Raw genomic sequence first — 21,204 nt, 5'->3', positions numbered from 1 at the left:
TTGAATTGAATTGAAATAATGACTCGCTGCAAATTGTGCAAAAACAATCCATGTTGTTGTTTAGGCTACTAAAGGTTTCTTTAGACGTACTTCAACACGAAGTCAAGACTATGCACTGTATGCATTTATCTGGTTTAAAATCAACATGTGAATTGAATCGTTTGAACATAATTTACATTTTGACATTTTCTATTCCTGAATTCATGTCTTGAGTTCTTTATATCAAAATGTGGACATTCTGTAACCCGATAATCTAAGATGTAAACCAGTTCTGTAAAGCGTCCTGAATTGTTGAACTTTTGTCAGTAATTTTTCTCAAAAGCCAACAGGCATGAAAGAAATCCCCGTCACATTTTGTACACACAGATTCCCGCTGCATCATGCAGCTGCCGAGCCCAATCAAAACACAGATTGGAAAGCTAACGTCACTGCACGTTTATCCAATGAAATCACAGTATCACATGAAATCACTGCTGATGTCAAACCAGTACAAGTCTTTAATCTTGCAGAAAAAGGGGAACCAGTCTTTAAGACACTGGACACTATTGGTAATTGTCAAAGACCAGTCTTCACAGTTTGTGTATCTCAACATTTTGTTAAGCATAACATAACAAACCTGTGAAAATTTGAGCTCAATCGGTCTTCGAAGGTCCGAGATATTTATTTATGAAAGAGAAAAACACCCTTGTCGCACCTTGGTCACACGAAGTTGTGTGCTTTCAGATGCTTGATTTTGGGACCTAAAATTCTAAATCTGAGGTCTCAAATCAAAATCGTGGAAAATTACTTCTTTCTCGAAAACTACGTTACTTCAGAGGGAACTGTTTCTCACAATGTTTTATACCATCAACCTCTCCTTAGTCCTATTTATCCCCATTAATCGTAATCAAGAAAGGTTTTATGCTAAAAGTTATTTTGAGTAATTACCAATAGTGTTCACTCTCCATCCGAGGATGTTTGAGGGCGCAATTTTAAAATTACTTACCCACTGGTAAACCCTCAACAACAAAATTCAGTTGAACTTTTCCCTGACCACTTCCAACAGTGGCCTTAAAACTGTTCCTAAAGACGTCATAATCTAATAAATCCAAGATGGTCAGTGAAGTCCGGTTTGGGGACAGAATCATGTTAACAGGAGGGCTCCCTCCTTTGAGCAGATCCACTACTTTTAAAAGGAGTCGATTATTCATCTTGACCCGTCTGTACCACGAGATGGGTGGTAGTTGGTTCGAGTCCAACTCGGCCTCGGAGTCCGGCGTTATATGCAGATTAAGAGTTACCATCCTGCCAACGCTAGACTGAATGAAGCAGGTGTTGGTCCTCGACTTGTATAAAAAGCAGGTTTTATCTTGATCCTTGATGTTTACTTGCCAGCCTGGAGAGAATACAAAGGGGTTACTCAGTTTGAAATCATCAAAAGATTCACAAGATTGCGGCCAGTGGGTGCTCTAAATAAGTTGCACTTAACAACATTTAAAAAGTGACATTTAAATTGTCAAAGTTAAATTTAACATTGTTGTCAGTCTTTTTAATCAAGTGAACTTAACTTTGCAAAGAAAACACTCATTCACTGCACTGTCTCCAGCTCTAGTAATGCTGGATTTAACACTTGGTTTTAGAACAACAATCCTTAGGATGGGTTTACGGTCGCGGTACTTTCCAGACAAATCAAAAGACCGTGGCTAATGGCTGTTTACTAAAAAGACGAAAACATTCTGATAGACATGACAATTAAAGAGCTACGATTATCGCAGCTCTTTCGTTTTACCGTCTGACATTTCTTTTAAATGAGCTGCAACTGCTGATGAAAACTATAGACCTTATGCATTGACGTCATCCAGCCGCCATCTTTGAGGTCAAACGGTGACGAAACAATCAAAACGCACATAGATTGACCAATGAACAATCTCGTTTTGACCTCAATGCGGGGGCGCCGTACTGAAATGACGTCATGTGCATTTGGTCTATACACAACTATCCTTCTTTATATATGTTAACGTCAGAATAAAGACTGGAGTAAAAACATCCGGACCTTACACTACAGTACGTGATGCCGAAATGTTTACCTTCCAGTTTTCCCCTCTCACCTAAGTTTATCTTACCTTTTGCTCTTTCGGAAGATAACAAAACGAAGATGAAGATTACACGAAATAAAAGGAACACAATATCAGCGTTTCCTTGGAGTTGTCGATGTTGCCTCTTGAATAGCATTGTGTGTTTACTCGTTCATAGTTCGTGTCGAATACGGGACATCTTCGCCTGTCGACACTCGGCTTCGTCTGTCGACACTCAACCATTAGAACCAAAATTCATTGAGTTGTTTTGTTTTAATATTGATGTAGAAAACGTATTGTTATCGTGAACAAGGTGAATCTTTTGATTGTTATTAACGCTATAAAATGCAAACCGAATGTTTTTTAAAATGGCGTTTTCATGTTGCTTTCTCTACTCTACAGAGACTATTGCGTCTCGCGTAAGACGCGTAGCGCGCCGACAACGCTAGACGCTGTGTATGCTGATCGGGCTTAACGCGAAATGCTACAGGGACGTATGCTGAGGTCGCGCGCAAAAAAACGGCTATCGTCCAATGATTATCTGCCTTTGACACAACACTTGCGCAAGTGCAGACGCGCTGATATCTAGCCGTAACTTAACTCTAGCGCCGAATTTCGCTCCTTTTCCGTCCGCATCACTTGACTCAAGTCCCAATCCCGTGCCACCCCCAGGAAACTACTGTTTTGTGATGCTCTGCATTCACAAACCTGTTCCACATGCGGGAGGGATCACATTTTGACGGCGTTTGTATGCAATGCGTTGTTTCATAGTAAGTTTGGGTGATGCTTAGGGACCTCTCACACGAAAATGTGACTTGAATCAAGTCTAGCTGCGAGGCTGTAGCTGAACGCGCCGTTTCGTACACGGGCGCTTTTGGCTCCAGGAGGTAGGGGTGTTAGATGCAATTGTGTCCGCCATGCAATACTGTCCGCTACGGACACTTTTGCACATGGAATCGTGTCCGGGGCTATGCAAAAACCGTCCGGCGGACATGACTGTACATGTGCACGCGTAAGCGAGCGTGCATGCACTGAACCTACTATTATGCAGCATGAACATTCACGTATTTTATGATTGCAGCGAATACCCAACGGCCGAGCATTTACCGTGACATTCATAACATGCCGTTGTAAAAAATGGCGAACATGTTCCGTCGACCAAGGGCGTTTAATTTACTGCAAGGACGGTTAAGCACATGCAAATGTGTCCGGGCAGACACAATTGCATTATGCAGCAGCGTCCGGGCGGATATGATTGCATATGCAAAACCGTCCTGTGACCATTATTGCATATGCAATAATGTCCTCCGGATTGTATTGCATAGAGGACATAATTGCATGTGACAGGGGCGCTTTATTAGTGTGTTGTTCTGTTTTGCCTCTCAGCTGATTAAATCAGTGGTGGTTTTTGTATTGAATGTGCTTTCCAAGGATTGAACTCTAACACCGCGATACTCGGCTACTTTGTAATATTAAAAATAGACCAAAGACTGAAAAAGCAAAAGAGGCAAGTCTAGCATATCACGACTTGGCAAATTTTTGAGTTTTAATTTTAGGCTCTAAAATGATACAGAGGCTCTACTGATGTTTTTTTAATAGTAATAGTTGATCGGGAATGTAGGGCCTTTGCATTATTTGATGCCGTTGAAATATAATAAGCAACATTTTGAAAATAACACAAGGGGTAAGTTCAACCTTTTGTCAAATTAATTTGTTCCTCGTTTTTTTTTTAAGCTCAAAAATTTTGCAATCGGTTCAGCTGATGCCTTTCCTGCCCAAGGAATTCAGCTTTCATTTGAAAAATATTCATGATTAATAGGCCATGAACTAAAACAAAATCATAAGGGGGAAGTCTAATATTTTAATCAAATCTCGGCTATAATTTGACCTAGGATATTTATTTTATGCTCCTTTTTTCAGAATGATTCACATTTCAAAAAGAGCAAGACGTGGATAAAATCAAACATGAAAGGTGAAGTCAAGCATTTTTTTAATATTTTTTTTTAACCACTTAAATGATACGGTAGACTCAACTTGTGCTATTTTCTTTTTGACGCAGGATACAAATCTTCATATTTTAAAATGGCCAAAACTTAAAAAATAAAAAAGATAAGGGGTAAGCCCAGAATTATTTCCAAGCTAGTGGCAATTGTTTGGCCCAAGTTTAAATGCCTAATTTTGTGCTCAAAATGATACAATCGGTTCAACAGATAGGCCAAAAGTATTAACAAAATCATAAGGGGCAAGTCCATCATTTTCATCAAATTTGGGTAAATGTAAAGATATATATATATATATATATATTAGGTTCTAAAATTATGCAGTAGGCTGTACTTTTGCCTTTTATTTATTTTGACCCGATATACAAGCTGCATTTGGGGAAAATGATGATACTTGAAAAAAGGTCAATAATAATTGTCAATTTGAGGCTCTTAAATGATGCAATCGGTTCTGCTCAATAATCTTTGGCGCCCACTAAATATGAAGTGCGCCCTCTCTCAATGTTCTGATAACTAAAGCAAGTCATTCGGGTCTCACGTGGGACTTTAGACTTCCGAGGGGTTAGGCAACTTTATAAGTCTCACCAAACCAGCCAAGAACACAGTTAGGCAAACAGTCTGTATGCATTTATGTGAAATTAAACAAAATGACGAAAACACGTAGAGTTTAGTTAGGCAGTTGGAACCCCTCGCTTGCACAGCAGGCGAAAGTAGATTTTACGTTCATTACATAAACCACACAAATACTTCACAATTGATACTTTCATACTTTGGTCATACCCAATATTATTTAATTTCGGACACACAATTTCAATTGGTGGAAAATGCGACATGTTAAAACTCAGAGATGCTTTTTCAGTTTACAATGATAGGTCGAGTAATTAAGTGAGTTACTTTACAATGTAGACGATAACCTTTTGACCCTTATAATAGAAGTGGGCCTTTTCCACTAAACTTTTGACAAGAGCAAGTTAACAAAATTCCCACAAAATGATTTTAAATAATAAAAGTAGAAAGTAAGACTCAACTATGAAATACACCAAATAACCTTAAACTGTATGTTTAGGTTTTTCCTCTCTCCCCCCCCCCCCCCAACATCAGATTAAGCAAAGGATCAATAATGGTTTTCAAATAACATTTTATTTTCGTGCCATGTTCTCAAAACTAAGCACATATATATAACCTTTGCTAAGCAGAATTAGGCTACCAATCAAGATATCACATGAATACCGTTTGTTTTCTCGTTTGGATGGATGGTTTCTGGTTTTATTTTAAACAATTTTTCAAAACAAATTTGCTGATATTTATTTTTTTAATCAAACAGGTCTTTTTTTTCTCTGGAGTCCAAGTGCATACTTTTGTGACGCTCGTTGACTGATGACAAACTCGGCATTTCCAGACGTTATTATTGTTTAGGGTAAATATGCGACATAAAAAACAGAAAATACACCCCTTACATTAGCCACCTTTGCTAAGATCAAACAATAGAAACGTGCAGAATGTTCGCACTGTGCACACCTCTCAGCCAATGACAGGTCTCCATTCACCTCATTGAGGGCGCTGTTTTGAGTCTTGTGACATGATATGCGAGGGGTCTATGCTATCAAGCCTGTTATTTCCCTGTAGTCTTACCTCAAGTCTCTAATTGTCAATTTCTTCGAGTGACTGACTCTACAGACCTTGCATGTTTCGGCGTATTGGAACATTTTTAGATCCACTTTGGTCCCTTGCACATTTCTTTAACATGTGAAGAAACACAAACTCGCCGACTTGAAAGGGTCCAAATGTTCAAATACGTGCAGAACTTGCAAAAGTGATTCAGATTTGTGCAAGAGAACTATCAATGTTTAGTTTATATTCGAGACCAAGAGTTGATCACCTTGATGATTTCCAGGACCCTGCAACTCCAAGGCTGTTAGACATAACCCACAGTCAGCCCAGGGACTTTTCTCTAGACCCTCGTCGTCCCTAAACTCCCCCTGTCAGACTTCGGACTTCTCTACAGATTTTCCTTAATCCTTTAATAACCCACAAGTATTGCTGAAAAAGGCTCTACACTCAACTTCAACATCAGATGTTGGTCGTCAAAATCACTCACCAAAAACCAAACAATTTATCTCGGCATCACATGTATGCACTTGGGACAGGAAAATATCCGCAAAAAGAATCGCCATAGCAACCACATCTTGTCTGCATTTTTTATTTCTTGTCAAAGTCTCTCTGCTCTTTTTTGGTGATCTTCCAGAAACTTAAATGATAGCTTTATCAGGAACGGTGTAAATAAAGTGATGATTTTAAATTTCCTGTGAAACTAACATGTCTGGGTATTTCTTATTTTAGCAGGAAAAGTCTGCATTTTATACTTGCATTCACAATTTAAGAAATACTGTACCCTCTTTTTTGGATTTTTCCATATCGACTACTTGATGCAACAATCATACCCCCACTTTTTAGAATTAAACCCATTGTTTTGTACTGCTTATCCCCCCCCCCCTTAAAAAAAAATCTCTCTCCCTCTCTCACACACTAAATTCTCACTGACAATAGATAAGGCCAAGTCAATCTCAAGCATATCTGGCTTTTGGACATGGCTACTGGCTTAAGCAGCCATGTTGAGATACAGTCATAGCCAGAAGTTAAAGCCATTACTTTGAGCATGGCCTTCATGTCATGCAGCGGCCATCTTTGCTCAACATCAAACAACTTTTTTTGTTAAAGTCATACAATGAAAACAAAATGCAAAAAAGGTAAATGGCCTGATGTTTCAACCCTAGCAGACAGAGACTTCTTCTTGAAGCCTTCAAGAAAGACTCTGCTAGGGTCAAAACGTCAGGCCATTAATCTTTTTTGCATTTATACCATACATGTGTAAGTCCCTTTGGTTGGTGAGTTACTTGCAAAAGCTAATTCTTTTTTCTAAAAATCAAACTATTATTGAACTGACTGATATATTAGAGTACTTTCTCTGGTTAATGACGGGTACTACAAAAATGGCCGCTACATGGCAACGAAAAAACTAAATACATGTGTACTGTAATATTTACTAGTAGTGGACTGTATCATACATAAATAAATCATCCGCCATTCTGAAGACCACTTGCATGTTGTCAAAGTCCGCAGATATCCAAGCAGATGACATTACTTCAGAAGTGACCATTTAAGTTGCTCTCGTGCCGTTTGTAAAACCTGAACAGAAATAATAAAAAAACTCATCAAGTGTCTATAAATCAAAATCGTTAATTTGGTTTTGGTAGGTAAGTTAATGCACTTTTGGTATTCCACGTCACCTTGGTTACAGGAGAACTCTCCAGGGCTTTCACGGCAGGCAAGATACTTCACTTGTCATGTGAGAAATATTCATTTTTGTATCAAAATTACAACATCAAATCAGGAATTTTAACAAAACCTAGACAATTTTGCAATATAACTCTTTTGACTTCCTAATCAAAAGCTGATAAAGATCACATGACATGTGATGTAATTTTCATAAAATGTGAGATTATAATTTTGTTTTGTTTTGTTTTTATGAAAGCTCCCACAGGGGGATATAAACACCAAGCTGGCAACAGTCAATTACAAAAATCAAGAAACTGTGATTCAGTAACTTTTTCTCCATTGAGCTGTGTACAAAATCAAGCCTGTAGGAAGCCCAAGGGGCGATTTCACAAAGCAATAAATTCATTGCAAGACAAGTTGTCAGTATTACCAATGTGATTTGTATTGTGACACCATACTTTTAGCAACTACGACTGATTTGCAGTTAAAAGGAATCTTGACTCCTTGTGAAATCGTCCCCAGGCTCTGCAGAGAAAGCGCACAATGGCACAGGTTACATGGCCTGTATAATGTTGGCTGATACCAAATAAGAAGCAGAAGATCTAATGGTTAAAAAGAGCCGCAGAGTCAAGGAACTTGTTCTAGTGATTATTGGCTTCACTGGATTTTCTTTGAGGAAAAATACTCAGTACTCATCAAGTTCTACCCCAATGGAATCCAAATTGGCCAACATTTGGGTCACGTTTCATCTCGCTCTTTGCATGATGAAAGGAGACAAGCAAGAAAGAGGCAGGAAATACAGGAAGAGACCGAGGAAAGGAATAAATGAGATAATGACAAGATGGTAAACCCTTGATGAGGCTGTATTTCCATCTTACACAAGAATTGTCACAACATCGAACCAACTGTAAGAGATGAAGATGTCGCAGGAAATTGTGTTTAATTGCAAGAAAGACGAAGAAGAAAACATTGAGCTAAAACAGTGTTTATGAGAAGCAAGCATTCCTTCGCAAAAACCACAAACTCGCAACAGTTTCTCTTAAAATTTGAATTGAAATGTGCAAACAGGCACATTAGAAAGGACATTTAAGGGCTAAAATGACATGACACAAGAAGGATAATAGTGCACTTTTTAAGCATAAGCAATTAACAGAGTATTACTTACAAGAACCATATCTAAGTCTCAACAAAGTCTCAATGTCAATGAACAAGTTCATGCTGAGGTGGAGGGGGGGGGGGGGGGTTAATGGCATGTGGTCCAGCCAGACCCTCTTAAGCAGTAAGCTCAAGGGTGAGGTATTAAGGGTTTTAAGCCCATCTGGGCAGACCGAGTTACTCAACAGCTGGTCTCAAAGAGAGGAGAAGCGTTTTAATTTAGTTGATGAAACTTGACTTATCTTACATGGAACTAAGATTTGAAGGTCATTTCCTAATCATGAACCAATCATTGTCCAATCCACGCTAGCCACAACTGAATTGTAGAGCTCAAATTTAGGGGGAACCACAGCATGGCATGGCTTGTACCTCACTACATCTACTAGTAAGACCAGATATTTGTTAAAAGACCAGAATCAAAATAAGACCCCAAACAATTTTTGGGGGTTTATGTTAAAGGTTTTCTCGTTCAAATTCGGCAAATGAGCAGTCAATTTCATCTTCATGCCTTCGAATTAAAGCTGTTTTGCCTCTCCAGTTGTTACTGCATTTCAAATTCAGAATTCGGTCATTCAATTTCGTTTTGAGTCAAGTCAAATTCCTTTAGCACTTTGTTCAATGTAGCGTATCGTCATTCTTTTTCATGACACACACGCCTAAAGAAGCGTCTGCGAATTTGAATGCTGCTTTGATGAATTGTTAAATTGAATGAATATTTTGAATCGAATGACGCAACATTACATTTGACTAATCATAAAACGAAATCGAATGACCCTTTTCAGTAGCATTCGATTTCACGCAAAATAGAATAGCTTGGTGGTTATATTGGCTGCTCATTTGCCGAAATTGACCGAGAAAACCTATAGTAATAAATCAATAAGAAAACATTTAAATCTCATTGTCTTATGGTTGCGTATATTTTGAAACGCAACAGGCCCTCTCTCCACTCTCTGACCTAAATCCTATCACCCTACCTACACGTTAGCCAGGGAATAGGGGGGCTGCGTCGTGTAGGGCTTTTCAATCTAAAGTGGATATGGCAGAAGTGGGTCTCAAGTTTGGGAGGGGCCCTTTATTTGCAGACCCCGGAACCCATATCTTATATGGTCAGGAAACTCTCATGCTTTTTTTTTTTCAAGGAAAATTGCTAAAACAAGTAATTTCAACCCCCGCAAAAAAACTTGTGCTTATATTAAAGAAATAATGAAGCAAAGTAACCCCCCCCCCCTTAAAAGGTAAAATCGTACTTCCATATTAAATGTCCCTTATACATAGTGGTTGAATGTTGAACTTTCCCTTCAGTGATTTATAATTTGTTTATATTTTAAGTATTTGAGCTGCACTATTTAGTAGCAAGACCTTCCCCACCCTTTCAGTTCAAATCCCACTCTGGAATTTTTTGTCTTTCAACTTGAAATTGTCAAAGTAACTTGAAATCATTTCACACATGTTGTAAAAACCACTGAACCAAAACAACTTGACCGTCTTACATCTCTGTACACAAGATTCACAACCAGTAGAAAGTATATTGAATCATACGCATTACATGTACGTCCTATATGTAAACATACATGCAGGCCTGTATACTTCATTTTTGAAAGGGAAAGGGCACCAAGCCATTTCTCCTTGGTAAAGGGCACCCTATATGAGGACACTAAATTTCTATTGGAGCATTTTAAGGGCACCAGGGCAATGACCAGAGGGGCATGGAGGAAATTGCCTGCATTGCCTTCATGCAGTATCAGACCTGTCATGTGTTGCAATCACTCATTCCTTTCATTTGAGGAAAATCCCTTTTTTGAAAATCTGTTCTTCAACATTGTAAAAAACACTGTGCGGACGTGTCTTAAGTTCCTACCACAATTGTCATCTGTTGAACTTTAAAGAACATCGCGTGTTCACAGTTTCATGTAAATTCATATTAAACTAACAGAATTATCAAAAGAGAAATCACCCTGTTGCCGAGCAGGGCTAGGTTTCACTAAAATCTTTAAGACTTAATTAAGGAAATCGAGCAAATTTTGAAATCAAGCTCAATACCCACAAAGTTATGCAATTTATGGATGCCATAATTGCAGAACTAAGCAGAAAAGCAGTGACATAAATTTGGGGCAGTGTGTAGTGTAACCTGTACTACAGGAATGTCATACTTCTATTGTCCAGTTAAAGGCAGACACTATTGGTAATTACTCAAAATATTTATTAGCATAAAACCTTACTTGGTGACGAGTAATGGGGAGGGGTTGGTAGTATAAAACGTTGTGAGAAACGGCTCCCTCTGAAGTGATGTAGTTTTCAAGAAAGAAGTATTTTTCCACAAATTTGATTTCGAGACCTCAGATTTAGAATTTGAGGTCTCGAAATCAAGCATCTGAAAGCACACATTTGGTGTAACCATGGTGCGACAAGGGTGTTTTTTTCTTTCATTAGTATCTTGCAACTTCAACGACCAATTGAGCTCAAATTTTCACAGGTTTGTTATGTTATGCATATGTTGAGATACACCAAGTGAGAAGACTAGTCTTTGACAATTATCAATAGTGTCCACTGTCAAGTGTCTTTAATATGTCAATCAATTCCTATTTCCTACTTGCCACTTTTCCTGTATAACCCCCCCCCCCCTTGGCGGGTAGTGCAGGTGGCATGTTCTGAATTACCCCACCCCCTTCCCCCATCCCAACCCTCCAATATGCTGTATTAAAAATAATTTCATTTGTCCATGTCTTGCAATGATTATGGAATGCTCCCTGACACAAACTTTTGTCGCTGTGGAAAAAATAGCAATGTGTACATGTTGTGAGCATTTGTGGCATGTGGAGCTCAGTTGAAAAAAGGCCATGTTTAGCCCCGCAGGAAAGCCGGAACATGTTACGACTAAAGGGTGAAAAGCAAGTAAAGTGTAAACTTAAGTGTTACTTAACGTTTAATAAATATGGATTAGTTTATTCATCTAATACCAGCAGCAGAGTCCATAGCTGAAAAAAATGCTTTTTCAAACTACCACATTCCAAGTAATACACTACAAGGAAACTGTTGACTAGAACTAGCAGTCTTCAAGATCATGTACTGGTACTCTACAAATTGAGCTAACTTGCAGTTCCTAGTCTCCATATTTTGTCGATAGCTTTTCTTAAACTTGTGAAAGTTTGCTCTTAACTGAAATACAGTGTTTAACAAAACAGCTTTCAAAAAGTAAATGTAGCTGTATAGTACCTTATGAATTATTAGTTTTACCAACAAAATTTTAACACCAAACTCTTGTTCTTGGCTTGTAGTCAATGTCCGTTAAGCTATTACACTACGCAAACCCTTCACCTTTTTCAATCTAGCAAACTACGCCAGCAAACTACAACAACCATGCGATAGCAGAGAAGCATCTTCAACCAATCAGCGGTGAGCAGTGAGCGCCACACCCAATGAGAATAAACATGCTAATGAATATTCATATACCTTCAGATAGCTGGTTAAGACTGGTGGTACCCGATGCTATTTTCTATTTTATTCTCTGAAAAACTAAGGAATGGAGTTATGAATATGCATCAGTTAAAGAACAGTCGCAAAATGTTGGGTCGGCCTTGATTTTTTCATCTGTCCGTATCTTAATAAGACTTGTGGACAAGTCATGATAGACTTGTGGACAAGTCATGATAGACTTGTGGACAAGTCACTATGATCGCGTACCGACCCATTCCAGGAATATCGCAACACTGGTGATGTCATTGCAAGACTACTCTCGCAACTATTGCCCCATAAGTCTGGGCCCCATTTCATAGAGCTGCTTAAGCACGAAAATTCATTGCTTAGTAAAATCAGATTACTGGCCAAGACTCAACTCAATTGTTATGCTAAGTAAACAACAGCTAAGTACTAGTCATAAGCAATGTATATGGCATGAAATTTTGGCCAGTAACATGTGTAAAATAAGCAAGCTATTTACGTGCTTAAGCAAATTTTTTACTTAAGCAGCTCTATGAAATTGGCCCCTGGGCAGTAGTTTGGAGCCAGTAGTCTCCGGGAGTATCCTCCGGGTGTCGCCGGAGAGACAAACATTCAAGGACTTGTCCACAAGTCTAAAACACCATGGGATCTTTGAAAGTAAATCTATTGTCATCTTCTAGTTTTTCGATTGATACAACATCAAACCAACTTGTGAAAATGTCATCAAATTAAATAGCCTGTTTTATGTGAAAACAGCGAAAAAATGGAATATAGCTGGTAAGGGATGTGTGTTCAAATGCATTTATTTCATTAACAGTATCAAAATTTTGTAACTTGTAACTTTCAAAGCTGTTTTCAAAATTTCGACAGCATTTCAAATGGAACAGTAATCACTTTTAAATTTGTAAGTTTTAGATTATTATTATTTTTATTTATCACTCCTGTATTTTGTCATCCAAATTTCTTTTGGGTATTGTCATTTCTGTGAGACTTTTGAAATACAAACTATCTGTGGTTGTGTTACAGGAGATTTTGTCCCCCAGTGTGTGTGTTCTCCATAGTGAAAGTTACCATGAGCCAAAAAATGTTGAGACAAAAGCGGGCGCTATCAGACAAAATTTCTAGACAATTTTACGCATGGAGGACATAATCTAAAAGCGGACTCTTGCCAAAGGGGTGGTGGTTTTGTAGGCAGCAATATGAGCTAATACGCCTCTCTTAATATATATGCATGAGGTACGTCACAATGCTAACCCAAAACGAGGCGATGGGCGCAACCACTGCAAGTGATGGGGGACTTGCGCCCATAGCCTCATTTTGGGTAAGAATTATGACGTCCTGCATAAATATTAAGAGAGGCCTATGACTTACAAAGCTGTTCCAATTGGGTAGTAATATGAATCGTCTTTGGGTGTTTGTTTTTTTACTGTCGTTTTGGATAGCAGACCACAGTTAAGGAAGAACGCCTTATAGTTTTCCTAACCATGCAATATTGGAATAAAGATGCGATTTATTTTAATATGGACGGGAAAGTGTAAACTTTGAACCACCACAGAACCAGAAAATAGAAATTTTTTGAAGGAACTAAATGGAAACTACGTTTGAAGTTTGAAATAAAAACGTTGTAGAAAATCTTGTTAAATGATGAAATCCAAAACCGAATTTACTTTGTGCGGATTGAAGCTTGTTTGACTTGACAATCAAGAGTCAAGTCTTCGAAATTTAAATCTTCTCTCAAAACTAACCTTATGTCACAGGCTTTCAAGGATTTATTTTGTTGTTTCTGTTTTCGTTCTTTTTGTTTTTGGTTTCTTAATGCGCTTTGAACACCCAGCAGGGTGGATATGTGTGCATTTCATGTCTTTATTATTATTATTAAGTGAAATAATGTTTGAACACAAATATTGGTGTAGCACATTACATAATAGGGACTTTTCGTTTTCGACGACGGATGGTTCTACGACGGTTCAGCTAAACGTTGTCGTTTTCAGCACAACGAAGATTCATCCCAAGTACTGTCGTAGAAATTGAGGGACGACCGTCCTCAAAGCAGACGCATGCGCAGATGACACCAAATGTCATCTTTACCGTCGCAGAACCATCCGTCGTCGAAAATGAAAAGTCCCTAATAATTATTGCACACACTGCAAATAATTTGTTTTCAAAAATTGTGGGAATTTATCTAAAGGTTGGGGGGAAAAGCAAGAGATGAAGAAGTTGTGATTAGTCTACCGTCTGACATCCCTATAAACACAATGGATTACTCCGTTTGTAACTTACTTGTAACTTGTTCGATATGGTCTATACCACCATGCATTAGCCACAGTAGGGTGGATACAATGTTTGATGGTGCGAGGTGCAAAAGTAGGAATAAAACAAAAACAATGTCATGAGCATTAGCACAAATAACATAACATTTTGCCGATAAAACAATTGAAATATATTATCAAGAGAAGAACAAAGTGCAAGGTTGCAAAGCGAACATATACACAATGAATACAATCCCAAAAGTGGCAACTTCATTAAAATTCATATAAATATCAGTTCCAACAAAACCAAACTTTTGTAATAATAAAGTTCCTACTAGTTCCTCAAGTTCCTATTATTTCAGGCTATACCATCCATTCCATGAGAACACTCTTCATTAAAGACACTGGACACTATTGATAATTGTCAAAGACCAGTCTTCTCTCTTGGTGTATCTCAACATATGCATCAAATAACCAACCTGTGAAAATTTGAGCTCAATGGTCGTTAAAGTTGCGAGATGATAATGAAAGAAAAAACACCCTTGTCACACACAGTTGTGTGCTTTCAGATGCTTGATTTTGAGACCTCAAATTCTAAATCTGAGGTCTCAAAATCAAATTCGTGGAAAATTACTTCTTTCTCAAAAGAACTATGCTACTTCATAGGGAGCCATTTCTCACAGTGTATTATACTTATCAACCTCTCCCCATTACTCGTTACCAACTTAAGGTTTTATGCTGAAAACTATTTTGAGTAATTACCAATAGTGTCCACTGCCTTCAAGAGGTTTAACAAACCTGGGATTCATTGGCTCCCTCCTCAGCTCCATGAAAACCTGAGTCTGAACCCAAGATGGAGCCAGAAATCAAATTATGATTTATTTTAATAAAATGCCTAATACAGTCACTGTTAACTAAACTTTTTCTTTATTTTTATTTTTTTTTATTGGCAAAATTAATTAAAAAATACAATAAAGTTCACTGGTAAAAGTTTCAGCTACATGTAGTTGGTCTGTACTTGTTGAGAAAACTGAAGAAAAGAAATTTCATTGTAAAAAGGTACTGCAGCGCATTCAACAGCCACTACCGGGAACAACAGCCACTACCGGGAACAACAGCCACTACCGGGAACAACGGGCAACCCCTTTCAACAATAAGTGTACCGTTATGCATAAAACAGAGCACACAGGACCAATGGCTTGACATCCCATCCAAAGGACAAAGCAATACTAATTAAAACCCTTGTTTAAGAACACAAGTGTTAAGACCAGGACTCGAACCCACACTCTGCTGATTAAAAACACCAGACCTTACGTCCAGTGTGCTTGACTGCACAGCCATGATACACCGTCAGATGCTAAGCATTTAGTAAAGCAAACATGCCCTTTAGGACACTAAGGTTTGTACTAAGGTTTGTTACAGGACTAATGTAAAGCGCATTGATACGTTTTATTGTGAAATGCGCTATACAAGAATTTGTTATTATTATTACAGGGCTTCAAACAGGGATAGCGCATAATCAGACCACGCCCATGAATGAAACCCATATCCAACTGGCTGCTAAGCAGACTTCATTTGCTGATGGATTCTGATAGATTCAGGAAAGTATTACCAAAGGAGTTAATCAACGAAAAACAGAATCAACGAAAAACAAAATCACTTTAGGGGGTTAGGCAAGGCATTACCCCATTTCCATCCCCAGAGGGGTTTCCCCTTATGGAGTCAAAAAGGTCGCAATCAAGGTGTAAGTACTTCCAGACTGGTAATATCTGACCCCTTGAGCTACAGTCGGAAAGTGGACACAGATCTCGAGACTGATTGCCAAACCAATAACACCTGCAACTTTTACCATTTTTACAAATTTCATAAACAGGGCCCAACTTCATGGCTCTGCTTAATACTGTAACCAAAGAATCAGCGATTGCGGAAGCAGGGAATTCCACGCTTACGTCAAGCGTATTTCACAGGTTAGCAGGGAATTTAGGCTTTCCACTTTTAGGCATTCTTCGCTTACCCAGCTAGGGCAGAAATTTGGCGACTGAAAGCACATCATTCGGCAACAAGAAGAGCAGTGAAATTGAGCTCAGGTGTCTCGATTCAACACACCATGGAGAACAGATTTACATTCAGACAAAAAACACACCTTTTGAAGTGAAAAACAAAGTTCCCACATGGAAAAGTGACAGCCGTTTCTCCCACTTCAGGTGACCAGCTCACAAAAAAACAGGATGAGGTGGCTCATAAACGCAGAGAAAACATGAATAAACCAGACTCAAATTGCCCCTTGTGGTTTTTATTTTACAAAAAGAATACCTATAAAAACACACTTGGGTGGGGTCCTTGGTAAATGATCCTGTGTTTTTCATTAAAAATGTAGTCAGTGTTGCCATGGAGATTAAGACATAACAGTCATGAGACCATCACATGCTGAACTGGAATTAATTGGAGGTCACAACCTTTAAAGCGCTTGTCCTGGGATTACCACTCCTTCAAAGGCTTTCCCTGGGCTTGAAACGCCATCAAAGCTTTCCCTGGGCTTGCCACGCCTTCAAAGGTTTCCCTGGGCTTGAAACGCCTTCAAAGCTTTCCCTGGGCTGGCCACGCCTTCAAAGGTTTCCCTGGGCTTGCCACGCCTTCAAAGGTTTCCCTGGGCTTGAAACGCCTTCAAAGCTTTCCCTGGGCTGGCCACACCTTCAAAGCTTTCCCTGGGCTTGCCACGCCTTCAAAGCTTTCCCTGGGCTTGCCACGCCTTCAAAGCTTTCCCTGGGCTGGCCACGCCTTCAAAGCTTTCCCTGGGCTGGCCACGCCTTCAAAGCTTTCCCTGGGCTTGCCACGCCTTCAAAGGTTTCCTTGGGCTTGAAACGCCTTCAAAGCTTTCCCTGGGCTGGCCACGCCTTCAAAGGTTTCCCTGGGCTTGCCACGCCTTCAAAGGTTTCCCTGGGCTTGAAACGCCTTCAAAGCTTTCCCTGGGCTGGCCACACCTTCAAAGCTTTCCCTGGGCTTGCCACGCCTTCAAGCTTTCCCTGGGCTTGCCACGCCTTCAAAGCTTTCCCTGGGCTGGCCACGCCTTCAAGCTTTCCCTGGGCTGGCCACGCCTTCAAAGCTTTCCCTGGGCTTGCCACGCCTTCAAAGGTTTCCTTGGGCTTGATACGCCTTCAAAGCTTTCCCTGGACTGGCCACGCCTTCAAAGCTTTCCCTGGGCTTGCCACACCTTCAAAGGTTTCCCTGGGCTTGAAACGCCTTCAGAGCTTTCACTGGGCGTGCCACGCCTTCAGAGTTTCTCTTGGCTTGCCACGCATTCAAAGGCTTTCCTCAGCTTGCCCCCTAATAACACATAGGATTCAAACTGCCTAGCTCCGTGGTCTAGTGGTTAGACACCTGCTATAGCAATGCAAAGGTCGTGGGTGCGAATCCCAACTGAGTGATTTGCCTGTGGATCTGTTTTCACAGAACTCAGGAAAGTATTGAGTAAACAGTGCTTAAAACACATCGATGTAAGGGTCAAATCAAACAATGTCCTGTTTTTCCTCATGTTTTGAGTCGGGGGAACATCTGTCTGACAATTTGGTAAACACCTGTGTCGTCAATTAACGCAACCTGTTCAATCCTCCAATTTCATCTTCACACCTCCGCCTTCAATCCAATCATACTTCGGACATTGTTGGACAATCAAGATGGATGACTATTCAGGATTTCCACTGATCATTATTGGCACATCCTCTTAGGATTAGATTTTCACACATTTTGAGGAACTCCGAACATCCGGTCAAAATAGGTTGGACAAAAACGCAAGCTAAACCCCCGCGGCTGGTTTCAATGGTTCACCTTGTCAATTATTTCATTAACCACTGAGGAAAAACAGGTAGAGAGTTTTCAAGGGGACCCTGACTACTCCGATGTCATTAGGAGCAATAAACGTGTCACAATTCCAGATGCGCTGACCAAAATGTCGGTTTTATTAACAATTTGGTGTTTTGGCACCTACCAAGGATGCTCACACTATCACATTAATCTTATTTTATGCCAACAAACTGGCCCAGAAAAAAAAACTTTGTGGGTGACGTTTACCAATGTCTATTGTTAGAGTATAATATTGTATACTACAGACATGGTTTATTTGTTTGACCCAAATTGCTTAACTAGAAGATTTTAATTTTGCTTTTCAACAATAAAAGTTTTCCAACAATTCAAGAACTGTTATTTTTTACCATCATTAATTAGTTCTCCCAAAATACTATCTATTCAAGCAGCGAAACCATACTATAGTTTCTTTTATTAAGGCTTTTTATGTGTTTTATAAAAACTATCACTGAACAATACAAACATCCATGAGTTGGCAATTGCCCATAACCTTCAATTATAGCTTTAACACCTCCCAGTTTACAAGTGTTAGCTAAGAATCCCATCGCTGTCTAATTTCATTAAAGTCCCACACCTTTCTGTACAAGAAAACTTCACAACTTCCACATCCAATTAACTTTAACGCAATTTTCTCCCGAATACTTACACATGTAGTTCCCTTGAAACATGATGAAAGAATTTCAATTTTTAGATTTGTTAAGCTGTAATTCGATAAGGTACTCTTAACACCTTCCAATGCATCCTCAATCAACACCTCAATTATGATTTAATAAAGTTGGGATTTTTATAAGGTAAAAAAACACAGGGGGCAAGCCCATAACCTTCGCCACTATTAAACATCCAATAAAGGCTTCCGTTTAGGCTTACAACCCAACACCTAGGGTGTTAGAATTATCAAGTTTTTCAAATTGTAGACATCCTTTTTGCAATTAGCGTTTCACACCTGAAGGTGTGAGCTTTAAGACCTACCCACTCAACACTTCGGTCTGAGTTTGCATTCCACATGGAAATCAGACGTTAACTCTGATTTCATCTAATCAGTTTAAAATGACCCTCAAGAAACAAAACTTATTTATGGATTTGTATTTGTGTCAAAATCTCCACGGAATAAATTATGTCATTCCTGTGGGAGGAATGGGGAAAGCTTTTGCAATCCCAGCCACTTGGTCTTTTTGACACTGATAAATGTTAGGCAGCCGATCAACTGTCAGCAGTTTTCCCGAACGGGACAAATTTTGAGTTGGGGGTTTGTGATTGAAGTAAATCACATCCGAACCGTTTTACAATCAATCCAGGGTGTCCTTTAGGCAACTGGGAAAAAGTTACATGAAGCTGTTGCTTTTTACGATATCGCAGATCGTTTGCAATCATTTCTGAACAGTATGTATTTTATGAAATACAACAAATATACCTGGTGGTAACAATTTAAAAGTTCAGCTTAACCGTTCATCGTTCAACTTTTTGTAAGTTGGAAAATGGTTTTGTGATGGGCTCATTGCATGTAACGTTAACTTCTTGCAGGGGCTGTTTCGTTTTCCTGTGAACTGGTGAATGTGTTTGGAACATTTTAAAGGGTATCAAGGTCAATCACAGGTCAGTCACCAGGAAAACCCATATTCATTGAGCCTAAAGGGATATATGCCAAGTGTGCTTAGCTATTAGCCAAACTGGTAAGCATTAAGCAATGACACGTTAACACTTAAAGGCAGTGGACACTATTGGTAATTACTCAAAATAATTATCATCATAAAACCTTACTTGATTATGAGTAATGGGGAGAGGTTGATGGTATAAAACATTGTGAGAAACAGCTCCCTCTGAAGGGACGTAGTTTTCGAGAAAGAAGTAATTTTCCACGAATTTGATTTCGAGACCTCAAGTTTAGAATTTGAGGTCTCGAAATCAAGCATCAGAAAGCACACAACTTCGTGAAACAAGGGTTTTTTCTTTTTTCATTATTATCTCGCAAATTCGACGACCGATTGAGCTCAAATTTTCACAGGTTTGTTATTTTAAGCATATGTTGAGATACACCAACTGTGAAGACTAGTCTTTGACAATTACCAATAGTGTCTACTGTCTTTAAAGAATAAGTTTTTTTTACCAAATGCTAAGAAGATAAAACTGAATACTAACAGCAAGTTGCACAAAGCAAAGAGCAGTAAGTTTGCAATGTTAGGCCATGTCTGAATTAGCGGCTATGCCTACGGCTATGACTTGATCAGCTCATCATCATGAATTTAAATATAGGATGTCCTTAGCAATACCCTTAGCAACAGCCATACCATAGCCGTAGCTGCCCAATCGAATTCAGCGTAAAAGACTCAAAGAGTGAAAATTATTATTTGAATAACAAAAAAGGCTGTAGTATACGAGTACACAGTGCGAGTACTACAAGGGATACAAATACATGTACATGCATGACATGTTCTACAAATGAACAGAAATACATCAGTAACCCTAAAATAGGGGTTGGTGGTGACCACGCTTGGGTTCAGTAGTGAACAAGGTATAAACCGCAGATTGTGGGTACAAATTTAACAGACAGTTGGATTTATTGTGGATGTTATCAGATTGTAGCCTGGATTCTATGAAAGGGTCGACTAGCTAAGTTTGGGCAGAGGGGAAGTGGGGGTTTAGTGTGGGGGGGTGGACTAAATATGGCAAGAGGCACAGAAAGGGGCTTCATCCAAGGGGTGATAAATCCAGCTAAATAGGCAAAGATGGATCACTGAAACTTTAAAAGCAAGAAAATTAAATCGGTTGAAATCTGCAGCTGCAAATTCACGTCTCTCTCGTTTCCTTTTGCTGCTGCTAAGGTCTTTCCCCGTTCCCCATGAAAACCCAGGTATCACACTGTAACAATCTGTTCCTCTCCTGGGTGTACGACCCTACGTTAAAATAACAAGCAGATGTCGGGGCTCCTGAACGCCAAATCAGGAGCATTTGGAACGGACGAAGAGGTATTAAGCCATAAACATAACCAGCTTGGAGCACTACAAGCTGCATCCTCCATACCCCCAAAAAGCTAATTCAGCCCCCTCTTTTTGTTCTTGCTGAGGGAGCCTAATAACCGCCCAAATCCCTCCGCTCGACAAAATTTACGTCTGGATTTTTCTCCAAAATGTTCTTCCCGAATCTAAGGATGAACGGGGCAGTAAATAAGACCCT

At 39.3% G+C, this 21,204-nt stretch overlaps 1 protein-coding gene across 2 annotated transcripts in view; it reads right to left on the bottom strand.

Moving 5' to 3' along the window:
• Positions 1-6,847: 6,847 nt before the first annotated feature.
• Positions 6,848-21,204, bottom strand: part of LOC117287895 (coatomer subunit zeta-1-like) — a 57,869-nt gene continuing 43,512 nt past the window's right edge. The window contains exons 7-9 of one of the 2 annotated variants that reach the window (XM_033768499.1): positions 14,204-14,224; positions 11,936-11,998; positions 6,848-7,240 (exon numbers count right to left, since the gene is read on the bottom strand). In XM_033768499.1, the coding sequence (XP_033624390.1) occupies positions 11,984-11,998; positions 14,204-14,224 (36 nt within the window). In that variant the 3' untranslated portion in view covers positions 6,848-7,240; positions 11,936-11,983. The remainder of the gene's footprint in view (positions 7,241-11,935; positions 11,999-14,203; positions 14,225-21,204) is intronic. The other variant, XM_033768498.1, reaches the window with a different exon arrangement.

This window comes from Asterias rubens, chromosome 3 (assembly GCF_902459465.1).
Source record: "Asterias rubens chromosome 3, eAstRub1.3, whole genome shotgun sequence".
NCBI lineage: Eukaryota > Metazoa > Echinodermata > Asteroidea > Forcipulatida > Asteriidae > Asterias > Asterias rubens.
The sequence above is the reverse complement of the archived record's forward strand: the minus strand, read 5'-3'. Positions and strand labels throughout refer to the sequence as shown.